The 17,041-nt window shown below is 48.0% G+C and overlaps 1 protein-coding gene across 1 annotated transcript in view; it reads left to right on the forward strand.

The window, feature by feature from the left end:
* MCU (mitochondrial calcium uniporter) overlaps positions 1-17,041 on the forward strand; it is an 87,504-nt gene that overhangs the window by 64,823 nt on the left and 5,640 nt on the right. Inside the window, exons 2-4 of the mRNA XM_071564060.1 lie at positions 9,775-9,844; positions 14,277-14,447; positions 14,931-15,035. Of these exons, the coding sequence (XP_071420161.1) occupies positions 9,775-9,844; positions 14,277-14,447; positions 14,931-15,035 (346 nt within the window). The remainder of the gene's footprint in view (positions 1-9,774; positions 9,845-14,276; positions 14,448-14,930; positions 15,036-17,041) is intronic.

The following is a 17,041-nucleotide window of genomic DNA, read 5'->3' on the forward strand; positions in this document are numbered from 1 at the left end:
AAGGAGGATTCCCAGGGCTTCATAAGGCTGTGTGGGACCAGCAAAAGGATTGATTTTTACTGTACTAATCACACCTGGGGGCAGACTGGATGTGGAAAGCAGGGAATTGTGCCAAACTGAGCATCCTACACTTTGGTATTTCTTCCAGAAGAAACCTGGCCAGTGTTAATTGGCTGCAGGTATTTGTAGCCAGACTTCTTGTGCATGTGAGAGTATATATAAACCTTATCTGGCACTTCTGGGCAGCACTCAAACTTCCCTGCTAAATGCCTCATTAAGGGTTCAATCCTAAGGCTGATTCAGGCTCCAAGCTTGCCCTGTAAGGCTCATAATCCCAGAGAAGGAACCACTTTTTGTCTGTAGTGCTTGAGCTGACTGGATGTGTGTCTGTGGGTACTAAAGAACTGCCTCTTGCTGTCTGAGAGTCCTCACCTTTCTGTCCCACCCCTTTTTGGACCAAACCCAGGCAAGGTTAGCCAGGGAGGTGGGATTCTGTGTGTTGTGCTTTGCTGCAGGGAATTGATGGTGTGAGACCCCCAGAACTGGGCTGTACTGGGGCTTGCAGGAGGGTGCACCTCTCTGAATTTCAGAGTGTGCAGCTTCTCCCAAGCTGTGCATCACATCCTGGCGCCGTCTCCGCGGTCTGCAAGAGCCTGCTGTGCCTCTTCAAGAGCTGAAAGCAAAGTTCCCTCATTCCTGAGTTTATTTCCCTGGAAAACCGGTGCGAGTTGACCGCTCCCCAGCACGCACCGAGGCAGAAGGAATTTCCTTACACTTGTGGAAATGCCTCCTCATTGCTCTGCTTATTGTTTCACTCTGGAAGTGCCAGGGATGTGTCAGCGAGCTGCTCCTTCCTCACTGGGAAACTCTTTTTGCAGTGGGAGTAGAAGGGGTAAGAGCTCTTCTTGTAAACTGGCTGTAACAAAGACAAGAGGAGTTGCCTAATGGGGTTGGTAAGTGCTAGAGGAAGAAAATCAGACAAAAAAAACCTTCAACAAAACAACAGCTAAGCTGCCCTGGGGAAATGCTGAGGGGAATCCATGTGATGCCTTCTCTCTTAGATAGGCAGTTTTCGGCTGTGAGTGACTAAAGGAGAAAAAAAATCCCTGAAATTGGTGAGATCAGAACTCACTAAATCCTTCAAATTCTTTTTAAACCGTGTCTGGCAGCCCCTTTAATTTTAAGAAGAGAATTATAAACCTTTGCAGTATAGGAAGATTCAAGTAATGAATTTGGAAATTAGGGAAAGGAATCCAGCTCTTGGTTTCAAAGCCAGCACAGGTTTAAGTACATCATAGTGCTTTGTTTGGCTTCTGTGTTTCAAACCTCCAGGATGGAAGGGCATTAAAACTCTCAGCTTTTTTTCCAGTGAGCATGAGGATTCTATTAAAGAAATGGAATTCAAACCATCCTACTCCAGTAAAGCAGAAGTATTTTCATAGTGAGTCTGTGACCTGGCATCACACACTGTCAGGGGGTGTTCCAGCCTGCCAGAGGTGGGGAAGGGCTGTGGGAGGTTGGATGAGAGGGGAGTGTGGGGTCTGGTGTACCCTGGGTATTGTCTGTTCTGAGTTAGGAACAGTGTAATTTGCTGTTGGTTGTCTTCACTTGCAATAAAATGAAGAATACAGACTTGAGAGGAGGGTTTGGTTTGGAGTTTTGATTAGTTGGGGGGAAAAGTGCTATGGATGGTGGTAAGGGAAGCACCTGGGGACAGCAGCAGGCACTGCTTGATGAGGTACTTACCATGGGAGCTAAACTTTTTCCCCTTTTATTCCCTTCTCTTCCCTCTCTTGTTCCTAAGAGGCTCAGTCAAAACCATCAGATGCAGGGATGGTCCTGCTCAACAGCAGCTCTGCTGCAGCTCCTGGTTGCAGCATCTCCCCAGCAGCAGGAATGCCTGGGAGAAAGACAGGACAAAGGACAAGGAGCACTTACTTTATCCCTGTATTTTCCCTTTTCTGCAGAGAATTAATCCTCCTACCCCCTCGCCTTCCTGGACACTGTGGATTACCTGTTTCTTTTTAGGCAGATGGGCAAAGGAAGCAGGATGAGAAGGGAGTATTTATAGCTCACCTCCTGTTTATGTTCCCTTCCTCGCAGATGTGATGGAGCTTTGTACTCGTGCTGGAAGAGGAGAAAATTCAGGCAGGGCTGAGAACTGAGGCAAATGAAGACCATTTGCTAACGTGTAGGTCGTACAAAGTGCTTCCAAATGTAAAGAATAACACTTCCCACATCTTGCTGGCATTGCCTTTTTCGTGTCCCTCTCCTCAGCCTGACTTTAAAACAAAGAAGAAAAACAAAATCCTAGAGGAGCAGCACTGCAGTCCTGACAGCTTCCCATTTGCTTGACCTTCCTCTGCGTGAAGTGCTGCCTTGTGGGGTGCAAAGTGTTCTCCTTGGGGCAGAATCTGCCCCTTTGAGTGGGATGGGAGTACAGGCAAGGAGAGAAAGGAATGAGTTCAAGGCAGTGGGATGGAATCAGACAAGTGTTTGGGGTGCAGAGAGAGGGGGAGCCCTTTGGGGTGCAGAGAGAGAGGGGGCCCCCTTTGGGTGCAGAGAGAGGGGGCCCCCTTTGGGTCCAAAGATCCACCCTCTGGACTTGCTGGAGAAATTGTTCTCAGCAATTTAAGGGCACAGCTCCCAGGTGCCAGGGCTTTCCCAAAATCCCTGGGGGTTTGTGAGGAGGGTGTGGTACCCCTACGAGAGCAGGGGATGCTTTATCACATCCCAGATTCCCATGCTGAATCCCGGCTTGTGCCTCCAGGGAAATGCCCCACGTTGTGTTTGCTGTGTGGATGTATCCAGACACGTGGCAAGATGTTGGAGAAGGTCTTCCATACAGGGTTACAAATCCCTGGTCAAGCTGAGCTCGATTTTAAAGGAAGATTGAGGTTATTTTTTTATTATTTTTTTTTTCCCCAAGGGATATCCTGGCAGCAGGACACGATGTCTGGGTGCCAATCAGTGGTGGGGTGGGGGGTGCAGGCAGAGATGTGATGGTGGATTGGTGTGTGTTGATCCCTCTGGAGCTTCCCAAGGGAGCCAGGGAGGGTGCTGAGGGGATGTGGACGTGGCAGGGCCCCTCACAAGGGCCACCATGTCCCCTCTGTCCCCTGCTGCCATAAGGGGTGGCTGTGGGTGCCATTGGTGAGGCAGGGCTGGGAAGGACCTGTCTGTGCCCACAGCCTGTGGTGGCTTGTCTGGGAAGGGGCTTGTTTGTCAGCTTGAATAGTATCTGTGAGGGATGTGTGGGGTGCCCAGGGCTGAGGGGTCTCCGTGGGGGCTGTGTGGGGGATGCCGGGGGCTGAGGGGACTCTGCAGGGGCTGTGTGGGATATCTGGGGCTGAGGGGACTCTGTGAGGGGTGTTTGGGGATGATGGGTCTCTGTGTGGGTCTTTATGAGGGGTGCCAGGGACTGAGGGGTCTCTGTGTGGGGTGTCTGACACTCAGGGGTCTCTGTCAGGTCTGTGTGGGGTGTCAGGGGGCTGTGTGGGGACTGAGGGGTCTCTATTAGGACTCTGTGGGGTGTCTGGGGTGGAGGGGTCTCTGTGAGGGCTGAGGGGATCTCTGTGTGGGGTGTTTGGGGTGTCAGAGCATGAGGAATCTCTGTGTGAGGTGTTTGGGACTGAGGGGTCTCTGCAAAGGTTCTGTGGGGCTGTGTGGGGCCTGAGGGGCCTCTGTGTGCGTGTTTGGAGTGTCAGAGGATGGGAGGTCTCTGTGTGGGGTGTTTGGGACTGAGGGGTCTCTGTTAAGTCTGTGTGGGGTGTCAGGGGGCTGAGGGGTCTCTGTGAGGGGTGCGTGGGGTGTCAGAGAATGGGAGGTCTCTGTGCGGGGTGCCAAGGACTGAGGGGTCTCTGTGAGGGGCGTTTGGGGCTGAGGGGGTATCTGTGTGTGGGGTATTTGAGGCTGAGAGGGCTCTATGAGGGCTCTCTGGGGTGTCTGGGGCTGAGGGGTCTCTGTGTGGGATGTCAGAGGATGGGAAGTCTCTGTGAGGGCTGAGGGATCTCTGTGGGGGCTGTGTGGGATACCCAGGGCTGAGGGGGTCGCTGTGTGGGGCTGAGGGGTCTCTGTGAGGGTGTTTGGGGTGTCAGAGCATGAGGGGTCTCTGTGTGGGGTGTCTGATACTCAGGGGTTTCTGTCAGGTCTGTGTGAGGTGTCAGGGGGCTGTGTGGGGACTGAGGGGTCTCTGTGGGGCCCATATGGGATGCCCAGGGCTGAGGGGTCTCTGTGAGGGGTGTTAGAGGATGGGAGGTGGCTAAAGGGGCTGTGCGGGGCTGAGGGGTCTCTATGAGGGCTGTGACGGGTGTTTGGGGCTGAGGGGTCTCTGTGTGGGGTATCAGAGGATGGGAGGTCTCTGTGAGGGGTGTTTGGGGCTGAGGAGTCTCTGTGTGGGGTGTCAGGGACTGAGGGGTCTCCTGCAATGGCTCTGTGGGGTTTCAGGGGGCTGTGTGGGGCCTGAGGGGCCTTTGTGTGGGGTGTCTGAGACTGAGGGATCTCTGTCAGGTCTGTGTGGGGTGTCATGGGGCTGTTTGGGGGCTGAGGGGGCTCTGTGAGGGTTGTTTGGGGGCTGAGGGGGCTCTGTGAGGGTTGTTTGGGGGCTGAGGGGGCTCTGTGAGGGTTGTTTGGGGGCTGAGGGGGCTCTGTGAGGGTTGTTTGGGGGCTGAGGGGGCTCTGTGAGGGTTGTTTGGGGGCTGAGGGGGCTCTGTGAGGGTTGTTTGGGGGCTGAGGGGGCTCTGTGAGGGTTGTTTGGGGGCTGAGGGGGCTCTGTGAGGGTTGTTTGGGGGCTGAGGGGGCTCTGTGAGGGTTGTTTGGGGGCTGAGGGGGCTCTGTGAGGGTTGTTTGGGGGCTGAGGGGGCTCTGTGAGGGTTGTTTGGGGGCTGAGGGGGCTCTGTGAGGGTTGTTTGGGGGCTGAGGGGGCTCTGTGAGGGTTGTTTGGGGGCTGAGGGGGCTCTGTGAGGGTTGTTTGGGGGCTGAGGGGGCTCTGTGAGGGTTGTTTGGGGGCTGAGGGGGCTCTGTGAGGGTTGTTTGGGGGCTGAGGGGGCTCTGTGGGGTGTCTGGGGTTGAGGGGTTTCTGTGAGGGGCGTTTGGGGCTGAGGAGTCTCTGCAATAGCTCTGTGGGGTTTTAGGGGGCTGTGTGGGCCTTGAGGGGCTTCTGTGTGGGGTGTTTGGAGTGTCAGAGAATGAGAGGTCTCTGTGTGGGGACTCAAGAGTCTCTATCAGGTCTGTGTGGGGTGTCATGGGGCTGTGTGGGGACTGAGGGGTCTCTGTGAGGGGTGTGTGGGGTGTTTGGTGCTGAGGGGTCTCTGTGAGGGGTGTTTGGGGTATTTGGAGACCGAGGGGGCTGTGTGGGGTGCACCGGGGCTGAAGTGGCTCTCTGGACAGACTTGGACCTTGGATAAAGTGTCAGGATAGAGAGGGGAATATGTGTTCATTTCAATCTGTTTTTTGTTATTATCTACTTTAATTGGCAGTAAATCAGCTTTCCCTTAGCCCAGTCTGGCACACCAGCGAGGATTGGTGAGTGATCTCCCTGCCTTCATCCTTTCATCCTGCACCTCCCCTGCTGCTCCCGAGGAGAGCAGCGAGGGAGCAGCTGGATGGGCAGCTGGCCCTGCTCAATCCTCCACAGCTCAATGTGCTTAAATCCAGCCAGAGCTTGTGTGCTGGTGCAGAGATGCTGGCTGTGCTGGGCAGTCACACATCACAGCCCCTGGACAGCGGGGTTGTGGGCAGGGCAGGGCTTGGCTCTGTGTCTCCTTTGCAAAGAGCTGGGGTGAAAGGGAGGGAAAATGGGAGGGCAAAAAGAGACTCAGTGACTTAGGATCAAAGTAATGTTTTGGAGAGATTGAAATGTAACAGGTTGAGTAGGGGAGCAGAAGTGTTAGAGCCCTGAGACAAGGGAAAGTGGAGAAATGAAGCTCTTCAGCACATTCGAGGTGGGTAGTTTGGGTTGCTGTGGCTGCTGAGGGAACCTTGCAGCAATTCTCGCTGCTGAGATTCCAGCCAGGAGGTTTTAGGATAACAACCACTTTCACAGCCAGGAAGGACGTTCAGTGTTTGATGCTGTGAAAGTCAGGATAGAGGAAAGAGGTGTTGCTTGTTGGAAAAGAGGAGCTGCTTCATGTCAGACTTCAGGCAGCCTCACTTAAAGGAGGCCCTCAGTAATTAGTGAAAGAGCTGTTGCCGCCGGCACTTGCAAACACGTCTCTTAAATGTTTCACTTTTAAGAACTTTTTACACAGAGTGCTTTCTTTTTTCTCAAAAGCTTTGCAGCTTTTGGTGCACTGGTGCTCCAGGTAATGAGTTAGCAACATCTTCTACTTGTTCATAGACTGATACTCACCTTTTCTCGTGCTTGGAGTGTTCTTTTTTCAGGGCAATCTCTTTTCTGATCTTAGTTAGGGTTTGGAGACTAGATCTCCCCAAGTTGTTACCATTCCATCACTGATAATGATATAAATGGAAAACAGGGGCTCTGCCACAATGCTCCCTCATTTCCCATCGGAGAGCACTTGCTTGTAACCAAAAGGCTGATTTTTCCAGCAGGGCTTTGATTAACTTTGTTACTCCTGTACTATTGAGAAAGCTACATTAGGAGCTATAGAGATGTTGTTCTTTTTACCTTTGGGTTGTCTAATATAGACCTGGACCAGACTGGAGGAAGTGTTAGTTTTAGGCAGAGGACTGGTTTTTTTTTTTCCTCCTGCTCCCTTATTCATTCTGGGAGCAAAGCTGCTGCATAACCCTGAGCATCCTAATGTGCATCTTACTGCAGATAACACGGGAAACGAGGGATTTGATGGACGTGGAAAGCAAATTCCTGCATATGTTCTCTTGAGACCCAGAAAGTTATTCTGATGCTTAGAGGTTCTCATTTCAGTGGTCTGGCTTTTGTGCTTTTCACACTCCAAATATTGCTTATTTTTGGAAGTGGTGGCCAAGTTTGTCTCAGCTGCAACCTGGATGTAGTTAATTCCACACTTCACTGCTGAGGGACGGCTGAGATCTGGTCAGCAAAGCTTGAAACAAATTCCTCTCTCTGCCCCACGCCAGTCCCAGCTTCAGCTTTCTGGCACGTTTCTACATGAAGCTGTTGAATTGCAGACATCAGATAAAGGGTTCAGACACTTCTCTCCATCTCAAGTTTCAAACAGCACTCTCCCGTCAGGAGTAAAAGTGATGGATGATCCCTTAAGCTCTTGCTAACCTTGGGTGGCAGATCATGACATTTCGTTCTGTGCTGAGTTTGAGTTCATTTGTTCCTTTTCTCTTTTCTTTTCCTGACCAGTAGAGACTGTTTTTGTAGATAAGACACTCTCCCAGCAGCACGAATTGCCCAGCACAGCCCAGAGCTGCAGGAGGGACAGATCCGTGTGGCTGAACAGCATCTCTCCTCCAAAATGTACTGGCAGCACAGTCTGGGGGGGTGAATGAAACAAAGGGCTTGAGCTGAGCCCTTGTTGGGATGCAGGATTGTCCAAGTGGTTAAATCCAGGGACACCTCACGAGCGGAAATCCAGGGACACCTCAGCTTTTTGATGAGTCACGTAACATGCCCTGTTTTCTCAACCTGTTCTGCCTTTCCCCTGTGCTTGCCTGTGTTGTTTGAGGACAGGAGGCTTCTGGAGCAAGCCAGGTACTCACAGCCTTAAGGTAAAGTCTTTAGAGGTGCTACCTGGGAATATCTTCCAGTTAAATGGTTATTTTGCCATGAGATAATGCTGGTTTTACTATTTTCTGAAAACTGCTGCTGGGTTTTTGGGCTGTCATGCAAACCTGGTAGAAAGGCAGGTTCTTGCTGTGCAGTGTGTCAGAAATGGGTGATTAATTCTGTGTGGAAGGGGAAAGTACTGAACATGAGATATCAGTGCCAGCTGTGCTATGGGATCAGGTAAAACAGGTATACTGGGGGAGTGCTCTCTGACAGGAGGGTTTCTGTGAATTCTGTCCACTTCTTATTGTCTCTGATACTATTTTTAGAAGGATTAAAATTCTCCTCATTAGGTAAAAATTGGTCCTGTGTCAATTTGCATGTGGTGCAGCTTTTCTGATCATTGAAGCTTCTGACTTTTTTCATAATATAATAGTGATGTCAAGGCAGTGGAGCTTGATTTGCCCACAACGGGAGAGTAGCTGTGTTTTTTCTCAGGTAGTTTTGAGTTTTAAACCTGTTTTTCTTCAGGTAGGGAGTGGTCCTGGCAGCTCAGCAGCAGCAAGTTGGGTGTCTGTCAGTTCAGGTGCTATTTTTCAAATCTTTAAAAGGCCAATTTACCCTTTGGTTTACAACACACAGGAGTCTTTTAAAACCTTACTTTTGCCAGAACATGCAACTTCCCACTTTAGTTACAGCTCTTTAGTGCCCAGTTCTCTTTTTCTGTGACCTGCCTGTTTGACTCGACCATGGGAAGCTGAAAACGCTGTTGTGGGGAGGAAAGTGAAAAATCACTTGGCTGATTTTCATTGTCAAAACTGAGAGAAACGAAGTGTAAATACAGCACAAAGTGAATTTCTGGAGCTGGCAGTGCAGTGACCATCAGAGCCAAAGGTCCTGCTTTCAAGAAAGATCAGTTGGAGTTATCCTTGGTTTGCATACCAGGCTGCAGAGCACAAGTGGAGTAGCAAGTATATCTTATTTTAAGTAGATTATTGAAGGCATCCTCACAAAATACAGAGGTCTGGACAATTTGGCAGAGAAATAATCAACAGCCTGGGGTTTGTTTGCAAACTTCCATTAGAGATGTACTTAAACAATCGCTCCCTGTGAGGTACCTTGATGGAAATGTGGGTTTGGCAGCTGTGTTTTAGCAACCAGCAAAGAAAAAGCTATCCCAGACCACAGGAATGGGACTGCAGCTGTTGAAAGCTGAGACTGGCCACTGAAATCTATCCTACCACAGACAGGTGAGGGCTCAGATTGTGCCTTATTCTGTTTTAAAATGGGGCTCTTTTGTGCCAGAGCTGGAATTTCACTGTTGGGGAAGGATTAGTATATAATTAGTATAATTCAGTCTAAGAGACAGACTTTAAATCAGTCTGAGTGTAGATTTTCATGGGCCAATGAGCCCCTTGCTAAGGTTGCAGGGCATACAAACCATTCATGCACTTTCTTCTTTATTGGTCTGCTGTGGGTTTTTTATAGCTCAATATTACAATTATTGCTTTTTATCTCGGAACAGTTTGTTCCTCTGTGAACAGGCGTGTTTACTACTTGTGTCTGAGTTTGGCTTCCCTCTGTCAGGACTGGGAAAAAGTCACATTGGCATGGAAAACAACCAAAGAGAATGAACCTCTTATCCACAACTCCATAAACATCCCCTGTGGTTGTGCTAAAACCTCTTTTTTTTTTACCTTTAAAGACTGCTGGGTTTGTGTGATTTCTGCTTTCTATGTCTGGGTGGTAAACTAAATTGATTTCTTAGAACCGATTAACCGTGTGGCTGTAAGGAAGGCTGTAAAGGCAAACAAACCACAGCTGTTCTGTTACAGGCTCTCGCTTTCAGCGACGTGTGTGCAGGGTGAGGTGTGTGGAGGTGAACTTGGCTGAGGGGGGAAGCCCTGCGGGGTGACAGATGGGAAGGGAAGAGGCTGTTCCGAGTTCCGACAGGCGCTCCTGCTCCGTGGCAGCCCCTGCGGTGGGTGGGAGGGAGGCAGCGCCTGGCACAGGCACTGGGGAAGGGGCTGGCGGGAGCGGGGACAGGAGGTGGCACCGGGGTGCGATCCCGCCAGACTCTGAACGTGTGTCCTTTTCGCTGTGGTTGTGTTTTCCAGGTGCACCAGCGGCTGTCTCCCTGGCAGAGCGTGCGGGTGGCGTACTGCAGTACCGCAGTGCCCTCCGATGGTGAGTACGCGCCTCCAGAGCTCTCGGCTCGCTCGGGATGCGCTGCCTTCAGCTTCCCTCCCTGCCCGCTTCTCTGGCTGAGCCTCTTTTGGCAGCACTCCAGCCTGGAACTAAGGAAGCGACAGAGAGAACAACGTCAAGAGGAATTAAGGCAATGGTCAACTTTGCTACTAACTCTCCGTACCAAACTGGACGGGCTTTATAAAGGAAGATGGAATTGCGTGGAGCTGTCTGAGCCTGTTTGCCAGGCTTGCTCCTGATGCAGCTGTGAGGTCTGTGTGATGCCTCCCCTTCAGGGTACATCCTTCCTGAAGGGAGGGGGGCACAGCACGGACCAGGCTCTGCCTAGTGGTGCTGAGCAAGAGGACAAGAGGCCATGGGCAGGAACTGATGCCTGGGAATCATAGAATCAGTTGGGTTGGAAGAAACCTCCGAAATCATCAAGTCCACCCTTTAATCCAGCCCCACTTTAATTACCAGATCATGGCACTCAGTGCCATGTCCAGTCTCACCTTAAAAACCTCCAGGGTCAGAGAATCCACCCCCTCTCTGGACAGGCCATTCCAATGCCTGAGCACTCTGTAAAGAACTTCTTCCCGATATCCAACCTAAACCTCCCCTGGCAGAAGCCCCTGCCCTCTTGTCCTAATGTTGGTTGCCTGAACAGGAGGAAGAACTTCTTTCCTGTGCAGTGACCAAGCACTGGACAGGTTGCTCAGAGAAGGGGTGGAGTCTCCTCACTGGGGATATTCCAGAGCTATTTGGACACAATCCTGTGCCGTGTGCTCTGGGATGACCCCCTGTGGTCCTTTCCAACGTGACCCAGTCTGATCCTGTGATTCTGCCTTCCCTCTTGGTTTATGTAACACAAGTGCAGTTCATACCAGCTGTGTGCTGAAACTGTTGAGAGCATTATTTGCTGCAGTGAATAAGTTGTGAAGCCAAGTCACTGTTGTTCCTTTATTTAAATTCTGGGACAGCTCAAACATTAAGCTTTATGTGATAAGGTTGTCAGAGCATAAAGCAAAAGGATGCACTGGTGGAACTTTAAAAATCTGAGTGTGCCCGAATGCTAAGAGGAAATGGGCAGCTCTGAGCTTGCTGCCTGCTTAACATGTGCATGCTGTGCACAGAGACTGGAGCACTTGTGCTGACTGACAACGAGCCTGAGTGGATCCTCTGCCCATTAAGCTCGTTAATAAGGCCTGAAAGCAATAAAGGAAAGGTTCTGGCACAATCACTTCCCCCAGCAGGGCAGTGAGTGTGGGCAAACACAGAGAGAGTGTGACTGCTGTGGAGAGCTCAGATAAGAACCTGAGGGATTAAACAGGTAGAAGTGCAGAGGGCATGTGTGAGGTTGGGAGGATAATGTCAGTGTGCCTGGTATGATTTTACCCCTTCTCATATTGTGCTTGAACTCCTGTTATTTCTTCTGATAACTTCACCTTTACCAGTAGTAAATGTTCAATGCTGACTTTTTTAAGCACACCTTTTTTTTTACTGTAATTTTTTGTTGGTTTTGCCTCATGTGTTGTTTAATACCTTTTTTTGATTGCTTTTGCTTATGCAAAAGCAAAAGGCTTTAAAAAATACCCATGACCTGTCGCTGGTGCACATATGATTGAGTCAACTTTGTGGTGCTTGGATGAAAGTCCTACTTCAAAGCAACCCCATGCTTAATATAGAGTGTAAAGCTTTTAAAATCCTCTGTGGTCTTAATCAGCAGCATTCCTGGCCAGGTTGTAGCTGTCTATAAATGCAAGTGGAGCACACTTGTATACAATTACTTTCATTTACTTGACCTGTGTATTTAAATCCCATTTAAAATGTAACCAGTGGCAATGAGCTGAAATGTTAGCTCTGCAATTACTGAGGTGCCAAGTGCTTTGTCCACTTGGTAATTGTGGAGTAGCTGCAGACCCTGCACGGGGTTGTGGGAGCAGAGGAGAGCGAGGTAACCCTGTCACAGGGGCTTGTTACACCTTTTCATAGAATCATAGAATCGATTGGGTTGGAAAAGACCTCTGAGATCATCGAGTCCAGCCCTTTTCCTGGAGCTCTTTGCTGCTGTTTGGCAGGTTTGTGTTACTGACACGTCCTTTGGATTTCTGTCTTTCCTTTCTTTGCCTCTGAGCTCTTCCCTCTCCACTGCAGTAAAAATCTGACCAGCATTACCTCTGTGGGAGGTGATGAGGGGATCGAACTGGAATTATGGACTTTCCCCACCAGTGTATTAAGCAAGAAAATTACTTCTACAAGGAAAACACAAAGCAGCTGTATTTCCAGACTTACTGACCCTGTCTTTTGAAGGGAAATAATTTGGTCTTTAATACTCTACCTAAGCTGGAAATCCTTGAGAAAGGCTTTGTGTGTGCCGCCAGTGCTGATGGCTCTTAAAATGCAGCAGAGCTGGTGTTGGTGGGCACTTCCTCCAGAGCTGGCAGTCCTGGAGCCGTGACTGTGGTGTGGTACCAACGGGGATACACAGAAGAGTGTCAGTGCAAACATTGTTATCTCTTCTGCTCTGCCAAAAACTGGCTCACTGCCCCTGTGATCCAGGTAGCATTTTAAATGAAGTGTGTGCTTCGTGGTTATGTAAGTGTGTAAGTTCGTATGTGCTGCTCCCAGAACCAATGAACTCAACACTTCAGTGGTTATTTTAAACTTCTAAACATGTGGATTGCTTCTTCTGAGCCTGCTCCCACAAGTGTAGTTAATGCTAATCTATTAGCAGTCTCTTGCTCAAATACTTGAGTGGAAAAGCACAAAAATCTGATAGCTGGTGTCATAACAGCTGCTGATAAGGAGCTCGAAATTGTCTGTCCAAAGAAATTGACAGTTTGCTTTATTCCTTTTCACCAAATATCTGCCTGTTGTCTGTGAGTTCTGAGCTTTGAAGCACTAAAGCTACTGAAATCCTGTCAGGTATCTGAGTCTTGAGAATAGGCATTAACAGGTTTTCAGATTCTGGGGCCTCTTGGGATGCTTCAGTCATTTGAGGTGTCCATACTTAGTCACTTCCACCTAGTCCTTAAGGAATTCAGGATAGCAGCCCTCTGGAAGAGGGAGGAACCTTTTTGTGCTTGGTTCAGTTGGTGGAGGTGTGTGACAGTCAGCTCAGAGCCCCAGGAGAACTCTTCTGGCTTTGTCCTTTCTCCACATCTACAGCCCCCAGTTTTGGAAAGGCATGTCACCCCAAAACTTGCCCTCATAGTTCCCTTTGGTAGTTAAATAACATCATTTGCCTCTCTCCCTGCTCGTGCTGACCTCTTTGCCTGACTGGTTTTGGTGTTAGCTGCTTAAATTGCCTTGGCACATCAGTCCATGGGTTGGATGAGTTTCAGCAGATGGGAGCTGACCAGGGCCACGCCAGGTGGGAATGCTCAGGCAGGTGCAGAGTGGGTGGGTGTGACTGCACGATCCTGGAGACACAGCAAGTGCTCTGAGCAGTAGGAAAGGGTGCAGGTTTTTACATGAAGAGATGTATGAAAGCAAATCATTTTTAGGTGTGCTGCTATATCTTAGCAACTGCTACGCTCGAGGACAGTTTTGAGTGGCTGTGACTGAGTAGAGGGCTCTGGAAATACGAACTTTTAACTTCTCTGTTCTATGTATGGATGTCCCAAAGCACATGGAGCGGGTTGTCCTTCTGGCAGTGAAATACCAGCCAGCTTAATAGTCCACACAGGGCACTACCATGGTTTTCAGAAAGGGAACACTGAGATCCTTAAGAATGCTGTTGAAAAAGCTCCTGGCAGTGCTAAAGAAATGGAAAATCTTGTTTTATCCACACCTAAGTAGTAGTGTCTGTCTCGAGAAGTACAAAGAATATTGATCTCATGAATTTTAGATGAAATGACCTTGAAGCCTAAACTCGGAGTGCTGCTTCCTACAACCTCATGTTTCTGACTCTTTCTTAAGTATTTGTTGCCTCAGGAGAAAGAACAGGAAACCAGAACTGAACAAGAATAAAAACATTTGAAGTTGGTCCTTCCTTGATGTTTCCTAATAGACACAGTCTGCCTTTGTCTCCTGGGCTGTAAATCCCGATAAATTGCACTGTTTTGTCTTCCATACTCCAAAACACTTTGATTCTCAAAAACTAACCTAAACATACTGTGCTACCATGTTGTGGCTTTTAGATAGTCTTGTTGCCTTCAGTATAAAGGTGACTGTGTTTAGAGTCAGTAACTTACTTTTCTACAAAGCACAGAAAATTTACAGGTACTTCCAAGTTAATTGGAGTGATAATCTCAGATATCCCTCAGTTTTTCTTTGACGGACACACATCTTGATAACATCAAAACTTTAGTCTACTTTATATTCATCTTATACCCACATTTGCCTCTTTTTTCAAAGGATGAGTAGAGAACTACTATGAGAAGATGTGTTAGTTTTTGGTGATAACCTTGTGGGTTTGTGGTGTTTGCAGAAGTGACGGTGGTTTACCAGAATGGGCTACCTGTGATTTCTGTGAGTCTTCCGTCCCGGCGCGAGCGCTGCCAGTTCACACTGAAACCCATCTCAGACTCTGTGGGCGTGTTCCTACAACAGCTGCAGGCAGAGGACCGAGGCATTGATCGGGTTGCAATCTACTCAGCAGGTACTGCTGTTTGCAAACTAATTGATTGACTTGCTATTTTCATCCTGCTTTTTGTTTTTGAAGTAAAAGTTTGCTGTGGGGCGAGTTCTTCGACTTTCTTGGAAGAGCAGAAGGTAGAAATGCCTTTCTTAGAGTAAGAATATTATTAGCTATGGTGTAGTCAGGTCTGCCAAGGAGATCAGCCCTACTGGAGGTGGGTTTTGGTGACTTTCCTACTATTTAGTAGGAGAGATGCAAACTGCACAACCTGCTTAGAGGTTCTAATTGATCTGTAAGGAATTGGGTGGTACAAGGGAAGCAGTATCTCGTTTTAGCTCTGGAAACTCAGTCATGTTTCACATTTCATCCATCCTGATGGAAACTCTTGTCTGTGGGACGGTGTAGAAGCCCAAAAGGTGGATTGGGGATGGTGTTACAATTTAGCCACAGAATGTTTCAGCCCTTTCTTGCTCCTGTGTAACAAGAGGTCTGTTTTCCTCACAGATGGCACACGTGTTGCCTCCTCCACAGGCATAGACCTGCTCCTGCTGGATGACTTCAAGCTGATCATAAACGATGTCACATATCATGTTAGACCACCAAAGAGAGGTAAAGCAGCCTGGCTCTGGTAAACAGCAGGAATAAATTTCTGTGTTCAGTTCCCTGCTTAATTGCAACATGCTTTATTAACTTATTCAGGAATGTGAAGTGTTGTTTTCAAAGGGAAACTTTGCAGTTTCTAATCCTGCCCTTGGTGTCTAATTTAGTGATATCTGAGTAATCAGTAATGAAAAGCAGATATTCATTCTGCTCAAAGCCAGTGCCCTCAGCCCCCCCCAGAGGAATAAACAAAGAAATGTAATCCTTTTCATTTCTAAATTTTTCAATTTTTTTAAATTACTGAAAAGTAATTTAATTTAACTCACTCTGAAGGAATACAATACAAAATGGGAATTCAACTGAAACTTAGACTGTCTGGTTTGGGATTGGAAGAGTAAATTGTTGCTTCCCCTGACAGTTAACTTTGCTTCCATTCAAGTGTGATGCTTTGAATATGGGAAAATCTGTGAAATGTTAATGATCATTTTATCACCTTGACCAGCCTGAATAAGGCAACATTTTAAAGCAAGTTGATCTATCAAAAATCAGGAGACTGACCACCTCTTTTGGGTCTGAGACTACCCTGGTAGGTGTCATCTTCCTCTGTAGATGCAGTTGGCTTCCAAGGGCCTTTTTGGAAAGAAAAAGAATAAAAATGTAGTTTAGCATTTTATTGTTTAAATACAAAATTACCAAGATAAAAAAGAAATTTGTGGCTTGGGGAAACTTTGTCCCTGGTATGTGGGAGACTGAGATTGGGAGTGCAGCATTGGGTGTGATGCTGTTTCTCCCCTTAATTTTGGGGTAGACTGACCTCTGCTAGAGGGTCTTTGCAGTCTCATTAAAAAGACCTTAACAGAAGAGTCTCCATTAAGACTGGATGTCTGAATCACTGGATTTCTCTTTCTATGTCTAAATCACTGTGTGTGACACACACAAAGAAGTTGCTCTGCTCTGTCAGCCCTTTGCATGACCCACCCATTGCGCCCTGCCAGGTGAGCTCTGGGATCACCAAGGTTGCAGGAAATCGTTGCCTAGGATACATTTACCAAGGAGATTTCCACAGTTAGTTTGTGCTAAAATGAACATCCCTGCAAACAGGCCCTGGGGTTAGTTCTGTTAAACTTTGCAGCTCTTGCTTTTTCATTTTTACAAGATCACCTTGTGTGTTTTACAATGGAAATGCCAGAATGCTGTCACCTTAAACACTTTCTGGTAATCCCTTCAGCAGGAACACAAGTTTTTCTCCACAGGGGAACAGGAGCCCCTTTACTGGGAGAGGGACATTCTGTCCCTTGTGTGCCTTGGCTCAGGCAGCTTTTCTTTCCCTGGAGCAGCTGGTGTTAACACTTAAGCTGTCCATATTTTTTGGAGTTGATAAAATCATATTTCAAGATGACAACCTCAGGTATAAGCCTAAGGATGTTACAAAAACTGTTTATTTAAAAAAATATATTTATTTATTTGGCTAATGTCAAGATCTTTTTGCTTTAATGTGAAACTTTTTTTTTTCCAGGTGGGGTGTGTAACACAATACCACTGGTCACAACTCCTTTACAGACTTATAGTCTTTAAAAGTTCTTTTTATGTTGAAATGCAGGGAGAAAGGAGGTTTTGGTTCATAGCCCTGTTACTGTTTCTAAATACCAGAGGGAGAATTCACTGCCCTGTGGGCAGCACAGCAGGGGAGTGCCCACAGAGTATTGGGAGGCAGTTCTTGACACTGATCCTCAGAGTAGGGATCGTGGGACTGCATGTTATGGGGTCATTAACTCTGTGTGCTGCTGCCTTCATCAATAGCTGTGCTGAATCCTGACTGTGTCTTGGCAGCTGCTCTGATGGATCATAACTAGCTCAGTTGTTCATTTGTCTTGGATATAAATATGGATCAGAAGCAGATGTTGATACCTTGCAAGCTTAGTAGGATGTCTCTTTTCCTTGTCCTTATCACATTTTAGGAATATCCCAGAATAAAGCCTGGTTTTCTTTTAAAGGTGTCACATTGTCTTGGAGTG

This window comes from Pithys albifrons, chromosome 9 (assembly GCF_047495875.1).
Source record: "Pithys albifrons albifrons isolate INPA30051 chromosome 9, PitAlb_v1, whole genome shotgun sequence".
In the NCBI taxonomy this organism is placed as follows: Eukaryota; Metazoa; Chordata; class Aves; order Passeriformes; family Thamnophilidae; genus Pithys; species Pithys albifrons.